The sequence below is a fragment of the Salmo salar genome, chromosome 01, assembly GCF_965601325.2.
Source record: "Salmo salar chromosome 01, fSalSal1, whole genome shotgun sequence".
Lineage (NCBI taxonomy): Eukaryota > Metazoa > Chordata > Actinopteri > Salmoniformes > Salmonidae > Salmo > Salmo salar.
In genome coordinates this window covers 126,373,026-126,389,143 of record NC_138291.1, presented here as the reverse complement: position 1 = coordinate 126,389,143, position 16,118 = coordinate 126,373,026, and the positions used below count along the sequence as shown (strand labels likewise).

The following is a 16,118-nucleotide window of genomic DNA, read 5'->3' as shown; positions in this document are numbered from 1 at the left end:
GTGTATACCCCGAGTATACCAGACACTAAGTGTATACCCCGAGTATACCAGACACTAAGTGGATACCAGACACTAAGTGGATACCAGACACTAAGTGGATACCAGACACTAAGTGGATACCAGACACTAAGTGGATACCAGACACTAAGTGGATACCAGACACTAAGTGGATACCAGACACTAAGTGGATACCCTGAGTATACCAAACATTAGGAACCCCCTTTTTGCCCTCAGAACAGCCTCAATTCATCAGAGCATGGACTCTACAAGGTGTCGAAAGCGTTCCACAGGGATGCTGGCCCATGTTGACTCCAATGCTTCCCACAGTTGTCAAGTTGGCCCGATGTCCTCTGGGTAGTGGAGCATTCTGGATACACAGTGCATTTACACATTTTGTTACAAACTTATTCTAAACTGGATTAAAGAAAATCCTCATCAATCTATACACAATACCCAATAATGACAAAGTGATAACAGGTTTTTAGAAAATTTTGCTAATTTATAAAAAATAAATACCTTATTTAATGTTCAAAATAATATATATTTTTTAATTCAGTGGGTGCGGCTTATATTCAGGTGCGCTCAATAGTCCGGAAATTACGGTATGTCAATGTTTACAGGAAAGCATCTTTCCCTATCTATACTCTTACTAAAGTCTCCTGTGTTGTCACCTGTGTTCCCTCCCCAACTCTCAGAGAGACCCAAGTCTAAAGACGGGGACACTGTGGTGTACAGGCTGAAGGACTGGCCATCAGGAGAGGAGTTCATGGCCCTCATGCCTTCCAGGTAGGTCAAGGCCAACTCATCATAGCCAAGCATACAGTCATAGTCATGGGGATTCTCCACAGTCTACTGGTTTGTCTGGGCAGTAGGTCCAGCTATATAACACTGTCTAGTAGATCCAGCTATATAACACTGTCTAGTAGATCCAGCTATATAACACTGTCCAGTAGATCTAGTAGATCCAGCTATATAACACTGTCCAGTAGATCTAGCTATATAACACTGTCTAGTAGATCCAGCTATATAACACTGTCTAGTAGATCCAGCTATATAACACTGTCTAGTAGATCCAGCTATATAACATTGTCTAGTAGATCCAGCTATATAACACTGTCTAGTAGATCCAGCTATATAACACTGTCCAGTAGATCCAGCTATATAACACTGTCCAGTAGATCCAGCTATATAACACTGTCCAGTAGATCCAGCTATATAACACTGTCCAGTAGATCCAGCTATATAACACTGTCCAGTAGATCCAGCTATATAACACTGTCCAGTAGATCCAGCTATATAACACTGTCTAGTAGATCCAGCTATATAACACTGTCTAGTAGATCCAGTAGATCCAGCTATATAACACTGTCTAGTAGATCCAGTAGATCCAGCTATATAACACTGTCTAGTAGATCCAGCTATATAACACTGTCTTGTAGATCCAGCTATGTAACACTGTCTAGTAGGTCCAGTAGATCCAGCTACAGTGCCTTGCGAAAGTATTCGGCCCCCTTGAACTTTTCTATCTTTTGCCACATTTCAGGCTTCACACACAAAGATATAAAACTGTATTTTTTTGTTTAGAATCAACAACAAGTGGGACACAATTATGAAGTGGAATGAAATTTATTGGATATTTCAAACTTTTTTAACAAATTAAAAACGGAAAAATTGGCTGTGCAAAATTATTCAGCCCCCTTAAGTTAATACTTTGTAGCGCCACCTTTTGCTGCGATTACAGCTGTAAGTCGCTTGGGGTATGTCTCTATCAGTTTTGCACATCGAGAGACTGAAATTTTTGCCCATTCCTCCTTGCAAAACAGCTCGAGCTCAGTGAGGTTGGATGGAGAGCGTTTGTGAACAGCAGTTTTCAGTTCTTTCCACAGATTCTCGATTGGATTCAGGTCTGGACTTTGACTTGGCCATTCTAACACCTGGATATGTTTGTGAACCATTCCATTGTAGATTTTGCTTTATGTTTTGGATCATTGTCTTGTTGGAAGACAAATCTCTGTCCCAGTCTCAGGTCTTTTGCAGACTCCATCAGGTTTTCTTCCAGAATGGTCCTGTATTTGGCTCCATCCATCTTCCCATCAATTTTAACCATCTTCCCTGCCCCTGCTGAAGAAAAGCAGGCCCAAACCATGATGCTGCCACCACCATGTTTGACAGTGGGGATGGTGTGTTCAGGGTGATGAGCTGTGTTGCTTTTACGCCAAACATAACGTTTTGCATTGTTGCCAAAAAGTTCGATTTTGGTTTCATCTGACCAGAGCACCTTCTTCCACATGTTTGGTGTGTCTCCCAGGTGGCTAGTGGCAAACTTCAAACGACACTTTTTATGGATATCTTTAAGAAATGGCTTTCTTCTTGCCACTCTTCCATAAAGGCCAGATTTGTGCAGTATACGACTGATTGTTGTCCTATGGACAGAGTCTCCCACCTCAGCTGTAGATCTCTGCAGTTCATCCAGAGTGATCATGGGCCTCTTGGCTGCATCTCTGATCAGTCTTCTCCTTGTATGAGCTGAAAGTTTAGAGGGACGGTCGGGTCTTCGTAGATTTGCAGTGGTCTGATACTCCTTCCATTTCAATATTATCGCTTGCACAGTGCTCCTTGGGATGTTTAAAGCTTGGGAAATCTTTTTGTATCCAAATCCGGCTTTAAACTTCTCCACAACAGTATCTCGGACCTGCCTGGTGTGTTCCTTGTTCTTCATGATGCTCTCTGCGCTTTAAACGGACCTCTGAGACTATCACAGAGCAGGTGCATTTATACGGAGACTTGATTACACACAGGTGGATTCTATTTATCATCATAGTCATTTAGGTCAACATTGGATCATTCAGAGATCCTCACTGAACTTCTGAAGAGAGTTTGCTGCACTGAAAGTAAAGGGGCTGAATAATTTTGCACGCCCAATGTTTCCGTTTTTTATTTGTTAAAAAAGTTTGAAATATCCAATAAATTTCGTTCCACTTCATGATTGTGTCCCACTTGTTGTTGATTCTTCACAAAAAATTACAGTTTTATATCTTTATGTTTGAAGCCTGAAATGTGGCAAAAGGTCAAAGTTCAAGGGGGCCGAATACTTTCGCAAGGCACTGTATATAACACTGTCTAGTAGATCCAGCTATATAACACAGTCTAGTAGATCCAGCTATATAACACTGTCCAGTAGATCCAGCTATATAACACTGTCCAGTAGGTCCAGCTATATAACACTGTCCAGTAGATCCAGCTATATAACACTGTCCAGTAGATCCAGCTATATAACACTGTCCAGTAGATCCAGCTATATAACACTGTCTAGTAGATCCAGCTATATAACACTGTCTAGTAGATCCAGCTATATAACACTGTCTAGTAGATCCAGCTATATAACACTGTCTAGTAGATCCAGCTATATAACACTGTCTAGTAGATCCAGCTATATAACACTGTCTAGTAGATCCAGCTATATAACACTGTCTAGTAGATCCAGCTATATAACACTGTCTAGTAGATCCAGCTATATGACACTGTCTAGTAGGTCCAGTAGATCCAGCTATATGACACTGTCTAGTAGATCCAGCTATATAACACTGTCTAGTAGGTCCAGCTATATAACACTGTCCAGTAGGTCCAGCTATATAACACTGTCCAGTAGGTCCAGCTGTATAACGCTGTCTCTCTCTCTCTGTGTGTGTGTGTGTGTGTGTGTGTGTGTGTGTGTGTGTGTGTGTGTGTGTGTGTGTGTGTGTGTGTGTGTGTGTGTGTGTGTGTGTGTGTGTGTGTGTGTGTGTGTGTGTGTGTGTGTGTGTGTGTGTGTGTGTGTGTGTAGGTATGATGACCTGATGAGGAATCTACCACTGCCTGAGTATTGTGACCCTGAAGGGAACCTGAACCTGGCCTCTCATCTACCCAGCTTCTTCGTACGCCCAGACCTCGGACCACGCCTCTGCTGTGCATATGGTACGAGCATTAATTTAACATCCACCAGGCCTCAGGTCACTGTCAGTGAACGGGCCTCAGGTCACTGCCAGTGAACGGGCCTCAGGCCACTGCCAGTGAACGGGCCTCAGGCCACTGCCAGTGAACGGGCCTCAGGCCACTGCCAGTGAACGGGCCTCAGGCCACTGCCAGTGAACGGGCCTCAGGCCACTGCCAGTGAACGGGCCTCAGGCCACTGCCAGTGAACGGGCCTCAGGCCACTGCCAGTGAACGGGCCTCAGGCCACTGCCAGTGAACGGGCCTCAGGTCACTGTCAATGCTTTACCATCAATATGTGTTTCATTGAAACTTAACGAAGCAGAAATGGAACATGAACACTGGAGTTTAAAATGAAAAGCAAGACATCTAGTTTAGTCTTGAGTTCAATGTCTACTAATAGAGCTCAGATTATCTCCAGAAGCCTTGACTACCCTTCAACAACATGCTGAAGCTTTCTTCTCTCTCCCTGTAGGAGTGGCAGCATCTCAGGAGCAGGACTTTGGGACAGCTAACCTCCACATGGAGGTCTCTGACATCGTCTCTGTCCTGGTGTACGTAGGAGTGGCCAAGGGGAACGGAGTCCTGTCCAAGACGGGTAAGAAACTAACCAACGCTGAACCCTGGGCTGTGCTCTGTATAGTCAATAGATAACCAACCCTGGGCTGTGCTCTGTATAGTCAATAGATAACCAACCCTGGGCTGTGCTCTGTATAGTCAATAGATAGCCAACCCTGGGCTGTGCTCTGTATAGACAACCAACCCTGAACCCTGGGCTGTGCTCTGTATAGTCAATAGATAACCAACCCTGGGCTGTGCTCTGTATAGTCAATAGATAACCAACCCTGGGCTTTGCTCTATATAGTCAATAGATAACCAACCCTGGGCTGTGCTCTGTATAGTCAATAGATAACCAACCCTGGGCTGTGCTCTGTATAGTCAATAGATAGCCAACCCTGGGCTGTGCTCTGTATAGACAACCAACCCTGAACCCTGGGCTGTGCTCTGTATAGTCAATAGATAACCAACCCTGGGCTGTGCTCTGTATAGTCAATAGATAACCAACCCTGAACCCTGGGCTGTGCTCTGTATAGTCAATAGATAACCAACCCTGGGCTGTGCTCTGTATAGTCAATAGATAACCAACCCTGAACCCTGGGCTGTGCTCTGTATAGACAATAGATAACCAACCCTGGGCTGTGCTCTGTATAGACAATAGATAACCAACCCTGAACCCTGGGCTGTGCTCTGTATAGTCAATAGATAACCAACCCTGGGCTGTGCTCTGTATAGTCAATAGATAACCAACCCTGGGCTGTGCTCTGTATAGTCAATAGATAACCAACCCTGGGCTGTGCTCTGTATAGTCAATAGATAACCAACCCTGGGCTGTGCTCTGTATAGTCAATAGATAACCAACCCTGGGCTGTGCTCTGTATAGTCAATAGATAACCAACCCTGGGCTGTGCTCTGTATAGTCAATAGATAACCAACCCTGAACCCTCAGTCTCTCTCCTCATCACTGTTCATTAGACAGACTCAGTCTCTCTCCTCATCACTGTTCATTTTTAAAGGTCTCTCTTTAAAGGGATGTTGATGCCGGTGCCAGAGAGCCCTGCTTCACTGTGTTGTCAGTATACAGTGACTCTGAGATGTGTGGTGGGTGCACATTTGACCTCCCACTGTATTTGTGTTGCAGGAGTGTTGAAGAGGCTTGAGGAGGAAGACTTGGACGACAGCGTGAAGAAGAGGTTGAAGGATTCCAGCGAGACGCCTGGAGCGTTGTGGCACATCTACATTAGCAGAGATGTGGAGAAAATTAAAGAGTTTCTGCACAAGGTTATTTTCACTTTAATCTCTCTGTTTGGCTCTCCCTCTCTCCCCCTCTCCCCCTTTCTCTCCCTCTCTCCCCCTCTCTCCTCTCCCCCTCTCTATCTCTCCCTCTCTCTCTCCCTCTCTCCCTGTCTCTCTCCTCTCCCTCCTCTCTCTCTCCTCTCCTCTCTCTCCTATCTCTTCTCTCTCTCTCCCTCCCCTCTCCCTTTCTCTCCCTCTCTCCTCTCCCTCTCTCCTCTCTGTCAATATGTGCAAATAGCTAAAGTTCAAAAGGGAAAATAAATAAACAGACATTCAGTGCATTCAGAAAGTATTCAGACCCCTTGACTTTTCCCACAGTCCCACTCCAAAACAGACCAAAGAAATCCTTTTCCCACAGTCCCACTCCAAAACAGACCAAAGGAATCCTTTTCCCACAGGCCCACTCCTAAACAGACCAAAGGAATCCTTTTCCCACAGGCCCACTCCTAAACAGACCAAAGGAATCCTTTTCCTCATCAGTCCACACAACACCCCTCAATGCCAAAGCAAATCTACCAAAAATAAAAACAGAAATACCCCATCTACATAACATTCAGACCCTTTGCTATGAGACTCGAAATTAAGTTCAGGTCCATCCTGTTTCCATTGATCCTCCTTGAGATGTTTCTACAACTTGATCGGAGTCCACATGTGGTAAATTCAATTGATTGGACATGATTTGGAAAGGCACACACCTGTCGATATAAGGTCCCACAGTTGACAGTGCATGTCTGAGCAAAAACCAAGCCATGAGGTTGAAGGAATTGTCTGTAGAGCTCAGAGACAGGATTGTGTCGAGGTACAGATCTGGGGGAAGGGTACCACAACATTTCTGCAGCATTGAAGGTCTCCAAGAACACAGTGGCCTTGGAATCACCAAGACTCTTCCTAGAGCTGGCCGCCCGGCCAAACTGAGCAATCGGGAGAGAAGGGCCTTGGTCAGGGAGGTGACCAAGAACCCGATGGTCACTCTGACAGCTCTAGAGTTCCTCTGTGGAGATGGGAGAAACTTACAGAAGGACAACCATCTCTGCAGCACCAGACGGAAGCCACTCCTCAGTAAAAGGCACATGACAGCCCACTTGGAGTTTGCCAAAAGGCACCTGAAGATTCTCTGGTGTGAACTCTTTGGCCTGAATGATAAGCATCACGTCTCTGGTTCTCTCTCCCTGTCTCTTTTCCTATTTCTCTCCTCCTCTCTCTCTCTCCCCTCCTCTCTCTCTCCCCTCCTCCTCTCCCTCTCCCCTCCTCTCCCTCTCCCCTCCTCCTCTCCCCTCCTCCTCTCCTCTCCCTCTCCTCCCCTCCTCCTCTCTCTCCTCCCCTCCTCCTCTCTCTCCTCCCCTCCTCCTCTCTCTCCTCCCCTCCTCCTCTCTCTCCCCTCCTCCTCTCTCTCCCCTCTCCCTCTCCCCTCCTCCCCTCCTCTCTCTCCTCCCTGAATGATAAGCATCACGTCTCTGGTTCTCTCTCCCTGTCTCTTTTCCTATTTCTCTCCTCCTCTCTCTCTCTCCCCTCCTCCTCTCTCTCTCCCCTCCTCCTCTCTCCCCTCCTCCTCTCTCCCCTCCTCTCTCTCCCCTCCTCCTCCTCCTCTCCCTCTCCCCTCCTCCTCTCCCTCTCCCCTCCTCCTCTCCCTCTCCCCTCCTCCCCTCCTCTCCCTCTCCCCTCCTCTCTCTCTCCCCTCCTCCTCTCTCTCCCCTCCTCCTCTCTCTCCCTTCCTCCTCTCCCTCTCTCTCCTCTCCCTCTCTCCCCCCCTCCTCTCTCTCCCCCCTCCTCTCTCTCCCCTCCTCTCCCTCTCTCTCCCCTCCTCTCCCTCTCTCTCCCCTCCTCTCTCCTCTCTAGATGCCCTTATAAAACCCATTAGTCATTCAGAGGGAGAAGTTTTACTATGGGACACAGCAGCCCAGCCTGACTGACGAGACACTTTATTGCTTACTGATCTGTGTGTTGTGGTTGTTCTGTGGATGACCAGGTGGGGCTCTCATCCTCCTGCAGCCTTGTCTCTGTCTGGTTTACTGAGGAACGTCACTGATGTCCTGAATCTGACCTGGTCCGGTCCTGAATCTGACCTGAACCTGACCTGGTCCTGTCCTGAATCTGACCTGGTCCTGTCCTGGTCTGGTCCTGATTCTGACCTGGTCCTGTCCTGAATCTGACCTGGTCCTGTCCTGAATCTGACCTTGTCCTGTCCTGGTCTGGTCCTGAATCTGACCCGCTCCTGTCCTGAATCTGACCCGCTCCTGTCCTGAATCTGACCCGCTCCTGTCCTGAATCTGACCCGCTCCTGTCCTGAATCTGACCTTTTCCTGTCCTGAATCTGACCTTTTCCTGTCCTGAATCTGACCTTTTCCTGTCCTGAATCTGACCTTTTCCTGTCCTGAATCTGACCTTTTCCTGTCCTGAATCTGACCTTTTCCTGTCCTGAATCTGACCTGCTCCTGTCCTGAATCTGACCCGGTCCTGTCCTGAATCTGACCCGGTCCTGTCCTGAATCTGACCCGGTCCTGTCCTGAATCTGACCCGGTCCTGTTCTGAATCTGACCCGGTCCTGTTCTGAATCTGACCCTGTCCTGAATCTGACCCGGTCCTGGTCTTGTCCTGAATCTGACCTGGTCCTGGTCTTGTCCTGAATCTGACCTGGTCCTGGTCTGGTCCTGAATCTGACCCGGTCCTGTCCTGAATCTGACCCGGTCCTGTCCTGAATCTGACCCGGTCCTGTTCTGAATCTGACCCGGTCCTGTCCTGAATCTGACCCTGTCCTGAATCTGACCCGGTCCTGTCCTGAATCTGACCCTGTCCTGAATCTGACCCTGTCCTGTCCTGAATCTGACCTTGTCCTGACCCGAATCTGACCTGGTCCTGACCCGAATCTGACCTGGTCCTGACCCGAATCTGACCTGGTCCGGTCCTGAATCTGACCTGGTCCTGACCCGAATCTGACCTGGTCCTGACCTGAATCTGACCTGGTCCTGTCCTGCAGCATAGCATCAGGGCATCTCTTTAGTTCCCAGCTATTACCTGTGGTGTTTACTGTCTGTTCTACTGGTGTCCTGAATCTGACCTGGTCCTGACCTGAATCTGATCTGGTCCTGTCCTGGTTATGTCCTGATTCTGACCTGTTTCTGTCCTGCAGCATAGCATCAGGGCATCTCTTTAGTTCCCAGCTATTACCTGTGGTGTTTACTGTCTGTTCTACTGATGTCCTGAATCTGACCTGATCCGGTCCTGAATCTGACCTGGTCCGGTCCTGAATCTGACCTGGTCCGGTCCTGAATCTGACCTGGTCCTGTCCTGCAGCATAGCATCAGGGCATCTCTTTAGTTCCCAGCTATTACCTGTGGTGTTTACTGTCTGTTCTACTGATGTCCTTCATCAGGTTTCATGACGGAGCACCCAGGGTTGAATATAGAAACATCTAATATTTAATCTGACGCAGGTTTCACCTTCTCTGAATAACATCTGTCTGTGGTCTGGTCTGTCTCTGTCTGTCTTGTCTTGTCTTGTCTTATCAGCCTCTCCTGTGTAGTTTCTGTGTCTAATCTTAGCTGTGTGTTCTTCATGTGTTGTCAGCAGGTTGCTAAGGAGCAGGGGGCGGAGATTTCGGCGGAGCACGACCCAATCAGAGAGCCGGGCTGGTACCTGAGCAGGAAGTTGCGCCAGCGTCTGTGGGAGGAGCATGACGTGCAGGGCCTGACCGTGGTTCAGTTCCTGGGGGACTCTGTCCTCATCCCTGCCGGGGCGCTGCACCAGGTTCCTCTGTTAGATTTACTCTGAACCTTTAATAAACATTTAACTAGGAGAGAGACAACAACACTACATAAAGAGAGACCCAAGACAACAACACAGCAAGGAAGCAACACAACATGGTAGCAACACAACATGGCAACAACACAATGTGACAACAACATGGTAGCAACACAACATGACAACAACATGGTAGAAACACAACATGGTAGCAGCACAGCATGGTAGAAACACAACATGACCATAACATGGTAGCAACACAACATGGTAGCAACACAACATGACCACACAACATGACAACAACATGGTAGCAACACAACATGGTAGAAACACAACATGACCACACAACATGACAACAACATGGTAGCAACACAACATGGTAGAAACACAACATGGTAGCAACACAACATAAAAACAACATGGTAGCAACACAAGATGACAACAACATGGTAGCAACACAACATGACCACAACATGGTAGCAACACAACATGACCACAACATGGTAGCAACACAACATGACCACAACATGGTAGCAACACAACATGACCACAACATGGTAGCAACACAACATGACCACAGCATGGTAGCAACACAACATGGTAGTAACACAACATGACCACAACATGGTAGCAACACAGCATGGAAGCAGCACAACATGACCATTACATGGTAGAAACACAACATGACCACAGCATGGTAGCAACACAACATGACCACAGCATGGTAGAAACACAACATGACCACAGCATGGTAGCAACACAACATGACCACAGCATGGTAGAAACACAACATGACCACAGCATGGTAGCAACACAACATGACCACAACATGGTAACAACACAGCATGGTAGCAGCACAACATGACTACAACATGGTAGCAACACAACATGACAACAACATGGTAGAAACACAACATGTACGTCTCTCTCCCTCTCTGTCTGTACGTCTCTCTCTCTCTGTCTGTACGTCTCTCTCTCTCTCTGTCTGTACGTCTCTCTCTCTCTCTGTCTGTACGTCTCTCTCTCTCTGTCTGTACGTCTCTCTCTCTCTGTCTGTACGTCTCTCTCTCTCTGTCTGTACGTCTCTCTCTCTGTACGTCTCTCTGTATGTACGTCTCTCTCTGTACGTCTCTCTGTATGTACGTCTCTCTCTCTCTCTGTCTGTACGTCTTTCTCTCTGTCTCTCTGTCTGTACGTCTCTCTCTCTGTCTGTACGTCTTTCTCTCTGTCTCTCTGTCTGTACGTCTCTCTCTCTGTCTGTACGTCTCTCTCTCTGTCTGTACGTCTCTCTCTCTCTCTCTCTGTACGTCTCTCTCTCTCTCTCCCTCTTCTTGTTCCTGTAGTCTGCTGTACCAGTGTAGTAGTAGTCTAGCTGTCTCTCTCCCCCTCTTCTTGTTCCTGTAGTCTGCTGTACCAGTGTAGTAGTAGTCTAGCTGTCTCTCTCCCCCTCTTCTTGTTCCTGTAGTCTGCTGTACCAGTGTAGTAGTAGTCTAGCTAGTAGAGACGTCCAGATGACCTTGTAGGTGTTATATTGAACTAGTCAGATAAGAAGAGAGCCTACTGCCGCTCTGCTCTGTTCTGTTGGAGTTGGAACTCACTGCCTTCTAGTGATACATGTTTTCAATCCTCTCTCTCTCCTCCCTTCTCTCTCTCTCTCCCCCCTTTTCTCTCTCCCCCTTCTCTCTCTCTCCTCCCTTCTCTCTCCTCCCTTCTCTCTCCTCCCTTCTCTCTCCTCCCTTCTCTCTCTCCTCCCTTCTCTCTCTCCTCCCTTCTCTCTCTCCTCCCTTCTCTCTCTCCTCCCTTCTCTCTCTCCTCCCTTCTCTCTCTCCTCCCTTCTCTCTCTCTCTCCCCCCTTCTCTCTCTCTGTCCCCTTTCTCTCTTTCTCTCTCTCCCCCCTTCTCTCTCTCTCCCCCCTTCTCTCTCTCTCCCCCCCTTCTCTCTCTCTCTCTCTCTCCCCCTTCTCTCTCTCTCTCTCCCCCTTCTCTCTCTCTCTCTCTCCCCCTTCTCTCTCTCTCTCTCTCTCCCCCTTCTCTCGCTCTCTCTCTCTCTCTCTCCCCCCCTTCTCTCTCTCGCTCTCTCTCTCTCTCTCTCCCCCCCTTCTCTCTCTCTCGCTCTCTCTCCCCCTTCTCTCTCTCTCCCCCTTCTCTCTCTCTCTCCTCCCCTCTCTCTCTCTCTCTCCTCCCCTCTCTCTCTCTCTCCCCCCCTTCTCTCTCTCTCTCCCCCCTTCTCTGTCTCTCTCTCTCTCGCTCTCGCTCTCGCTCTCTCTCTCTCTCTCTCTCTCTCTCCCCCTTCTCTCTCTCTGTCCGCCCTTCTCTCATTCTCTCTCTCTGCCCCCATTCTCTGTCTCTCTCCCCTTTCTTTCCCCCTCTCTCTGACAGGTGCAGAACCTTCACAGTTGTGTCCAGGTGATAAATGATTTTGTGTCTCCAGAGCATGTGTTCCACTCCTTCCACCTGACACAGGAGCTGAGATCCTCCAGAGAAGAGCCCAACTATGAAGATAAACTACAGGTGGGTTGGCTGTGAAGAGCCCTGTCCTCTCCTGTACTCATCTCAATGGGTTTCCCTTTAAAGTGACAATCTGACATTGGTACATCCATATCAGGACTTAAAATGAACTGCTTTTTTGTTTGAATCACAGAATGCTCTTTTAATGTTCTCTTCATCCTGTCTGTGTCTGTCTGTCTGTCTGTCTGTCTGTCTGTCTGTCTGTCTGTCTGTCTGTCTGTCTGTCTGTCTGTCTGTCTGTCTGTCTGTCTGTCTGTCTGTCTGTCTGTCTGTCTGTCTGTCTGTCTGTCTGTCTGTCTGTCTGTCTGTCTGTCTGTCTGTCTGTCTGTCTGTCTGTCTGTCTGTCTGTCTGTCTGTCTGTCTGTCTGTCTGTCTGTCTGTCTGTCTGTCTGTCTGTCTGTCTGTCTGTCTGTCTGTCTGTCTGTCTGTCTGTCTGTCTGTCTGTCTGTCTGTCTGTCTGTCTGTCTGTCTGTCTGTAATGCCTTCAGAAATTATTCACACCCCTTGACTTTTCCACATTTTGTTATGTTACAGCCTGATTTTAAAATTGATTCAATTCAGATTTTGTGTCAAAATACTCCATAATACCTCATAATATTAAACACAGATTCAACCACAAAGACCAGGGAGGTTTTCCAATGCCTCTGGAAGAAGGGCCACCTATTGGTAGATGGGAAAAGAAAAAAGACATTGAATATCATGGAGCATGGTGAAATGATATGATTGGTGTATCAATACACCCAGTCACTACGAAGATACAGGCGTCCTTACTAACTCATTTGCTGGAGAGGAAGGAAACCGCTCAGGGATTTCACCATGAGGCCAATGGTGACTTTTAAACAGTTTACAGAGTTGAATGGCTGTGAAAGGAGAAAACTGAGGATGGATCAACAACATTGTAGTTACTCCACAATACTAACCTAAATTAGAGGGAAAAGAAGGAAGCATGTACAGAATACAAATATTCCAAAACATGCATCATGTTTGCAATAAAGCTCTAAAGTAAAACTGCAAAGAAATTAACTTTATGTCCTGAATATAAAGTGTTACGTTTGGGGCAAATCCAACACAACACATCACTGAGTAACACTCTTCATATTTCCATGCGTGGTGGCTGCGTCATGTTAGGGGTATGCTTGTCATCGGGAAGGACTAGGGAGTTTTTCAGGATAAAAAATAAACGGAATGGAGCACAGGAACAATCCTAGAGGAAAACCTGGTTCAGTCTGCTTTCCACCAGACACTGGGAGATGAATCCACCTTTCAGCAGGACAATTACCTAAAAGAAGGCAAAATCTACACTGGAGTTGCTTACCAAGAAGACAATGAATGTTCCTGACTTGTTTACTTAGTGTTTTGACTTGAATCTACGGCAAGACCTAACAATGATCAACAACTAATTTGACAGAGCTTGAAGAATTTTGAAAAGAATAATGGGCAAACGTTGCATAAATCAGGTGTGGAAAGCTCTTAGAGAATTACCCAGAAAGACTCTCCGCTGTAATACCTGCCAAAGGTGCTAATACAAAGTATTGACTCAGGGGTGTGAATATTTATGTAAATTAGATTTCTGTATTTCATTTACAATACATTTGCAAAAATTCCAAAAATATGTTTTCACTTTAACATTATGGGGTATTGTGTGTAGATGGGTGAGAATCAATTTTGAATTCAGGCCTGTAACAACAACCAAATGTGGAATAAGTCAAGGGGTTTGAATACTTTCTGAAGGCAGTGTAAATAGTATCACCGTAGTCCAAAACAGAGAGAAAAGTACAATGAATTAATTCCTTTCTGGCAGCAAAGGAGAAACCAGCTTTGTGTCGGTAATAAAACTCAATACAGAGCTGGAGTTTCCAGACAAGGTTCTCTATGGTGAAGCTCAACTTCTCCACCCAAACTGCCAGATATCTGGACGTTTTGACTTGGTAGTATTGGTAAATACCATGCATTTAGCCAAGGGTTTCAGAGTGTTTAGTGTTGGTAAATACCATGGATTTAGCCAAGGGTTTCAGAGTGTTTAGTATGGGTAAATACCATGCATTTAGCCAAGGTAGTAATGACATGGGTTTCAGAGTGTTTAGTATTGGTAAATACCATGCATTTAGTTTAAGAGGAATTCAGAATGAGCTTCAGATCGTACAGATTCTGTTGAACGATGTTAAAAGCTGTCTGAGCTTTTTCAAAAGCCAAAGTCAAACTTGACTAGAGAACAGTGTCATCCACATAAAAATGAACATCAGCCGTCTCAATATGGCTCACAATGTTGTTGATACAGATGATAAACAGTACAGGGGACCAGGACAGGGGTACAGGGGACTAGGACAGGGGCTTGGTTCTATGTACAGTATAGAGGTCTCAGGGGTCCAGGGGACCAGGACAGGGGTACAGGGGACCAGGACAGGGATACAGGGGTACTGGAGACCAGGACAGGGGTACAGGCGACCAGGACAGGGGTACAGGCGACCGGGACAGGGGTACAGGCGACCAGGACAGGGGTACAGGGGACCAGGGGACTTGGTTCAAACTTTCTTGGTCTGTTCAAATGAAGTAAAGTTTCCCCATTTGCTGTGTAGGTGTCATAACCAGCCATAACCAGCCATAACACAATATGTCACAGCAGGTGTAAATATATGGGATATATAACAGGTTATGACATGGTTATGACGCTGGGTGGGTGTCGAGTAAAGCGTTAACCAATATACACTGCTCAAAAAAATAAAGGGAACACTTAAACAACACAATGTAACTCCAAGTCAATCACACTTCTGTGAAATCAAACTGTCCACTTAGGAAGCAACACTGATTGACAATAAATTTCACATGCTGTTGTGCAAATGGAATAGACAACAGGTGGAAATTATAGGCAATTAGCAAGACACCCCCAATAAAGGAGTGGTTCTGCAGGTGGGGACCACAGACCACTTCTCAGTTCCTATGCTTCCTGGCTGATGTGTTGATCACTTTTGAATGCTGGCGGTGCTTTCACTCTAGTGGTAGCATGAGACGGAGTCTACAACCCACACAAGTGGCTCAGGTAGTGCAGCTCATCCAGGAAGGCACATCAATGCGAGCTGTGGCAAGAAGGTTTGCTGTGTCTGTCAGCGTAGTGTCCAGAGCATGGAGGCACTACCAGGAGACAGGCCAGTACATCAGGAGACGTGGAGGAGGCCGTAGGAGGGCAACAACCCAGCAGCAGGACCGCTACCTTCGCCTTTGTGCAAGGAGGAGCAGGAGAAGCACTGCCAATGCCCTGCAAAATGACCTCCAGCAGGCCACAAATGTGCATGTGTCTGCTCAAATGGTCAGAAACAGACTCCATGAGGGTGGTATGAGGGCCCGACGTCCACAGGTGGGGGTTGTGCTTACAGCCCAACACCGTGCAGGACGTTTGGCATTTGCCAGAGAACACCAAGATTGGCAAATTCGCCACTGGCGCCCTGTGCTCTTCACAGATGAAAGCAGGTTCACACTGAGCACATGTGACAGACGTGACAGAGTCTGTAGATGCCGTGGAGAACGTTCTGCTGCCTGCAACATCCTCCAGCATGACCGGTTTGGCGGTGGGTCAGTCATGGTGTGGGGTGGCATTTCTTTGGGGGGCCGCACAGCCCTCCATGTGCTCGCCAGAGGTAGGCTGACTGCCATTAGGTACCGAGATGAGATCCTCAGACCCCTTGTGAGACCATATGCTGTTGCGGTTGGCCCTGGGTTCCTCCTAATGCAAGACAATGCTAGACCTCAGCAGTTCCTGCAAGAGGAAGACATTGATGCTATGGACTGGCCCGCCCGTTCCCCAGACCTGAATCCAATTGAGCACATCTGGGACATCATGTCTCGCTCCATCCACCAACGCCACGTTGCACCACAGACTGTCCAGGAGTTGGCGGATGCTTTAGTCCAGGTCTGGGAGGAGATCCCTCAGGATACCATCCGCCACCTCATCAGGAGCATGCCCAGGCGTTGTAGGGAGGTCATACAGGCACGTGGAGGCCACACACACTACTGAGCCTCATTTTGACTTGTTTTAAGGACATTACATCAAAGTTG

The 16,118-nt window shown here is 47.4% G+C and overlaps 1 protein-coding gene across 6 annotated transcripts in view; it reads left to right on the top strand.

Annotated features, from left to right (window-relative positions):
• Positions 1-16,118, top strand: part of LOC106591006 (jumonji domain-containing protein 1C) — a 258,958-nt gene that overhangs the window by 240,556 nt on the left and 2,284 nt on the right. For 4 of the 6 annotated variants that reach the window (XM_045687409.2, XM_045687397.2, XM_045687405.2 and 1 more), the window contains 6 exons: positions 696-786; positions 3,824-3,954; positions 4,445-4,567; positions 5,669-5,808; positions 9,388-9,567; positions 11,940-12,071. In XM_045687409.2, coding sequence (XP_045543365.2) covers positions 696-786; positions 3,824-3,954; positions 4,445-4,567; positions 5,669-5,808; positions 9,388-9,567; positions 11,940-12,071 — 797 coding nt within the window. The remainder of the gene's footprint in view (positions 1-695; positions 787-3,823; positions 3,955-4,444; positions 4,568-5,668; positions 5,809-9,387; positions 9,568-11,939; positions 12,072-16,118) is intronic. The other 2 variants (XM_045687423.2, XM_045687394.2) reach the window with 1 other exon arrangement.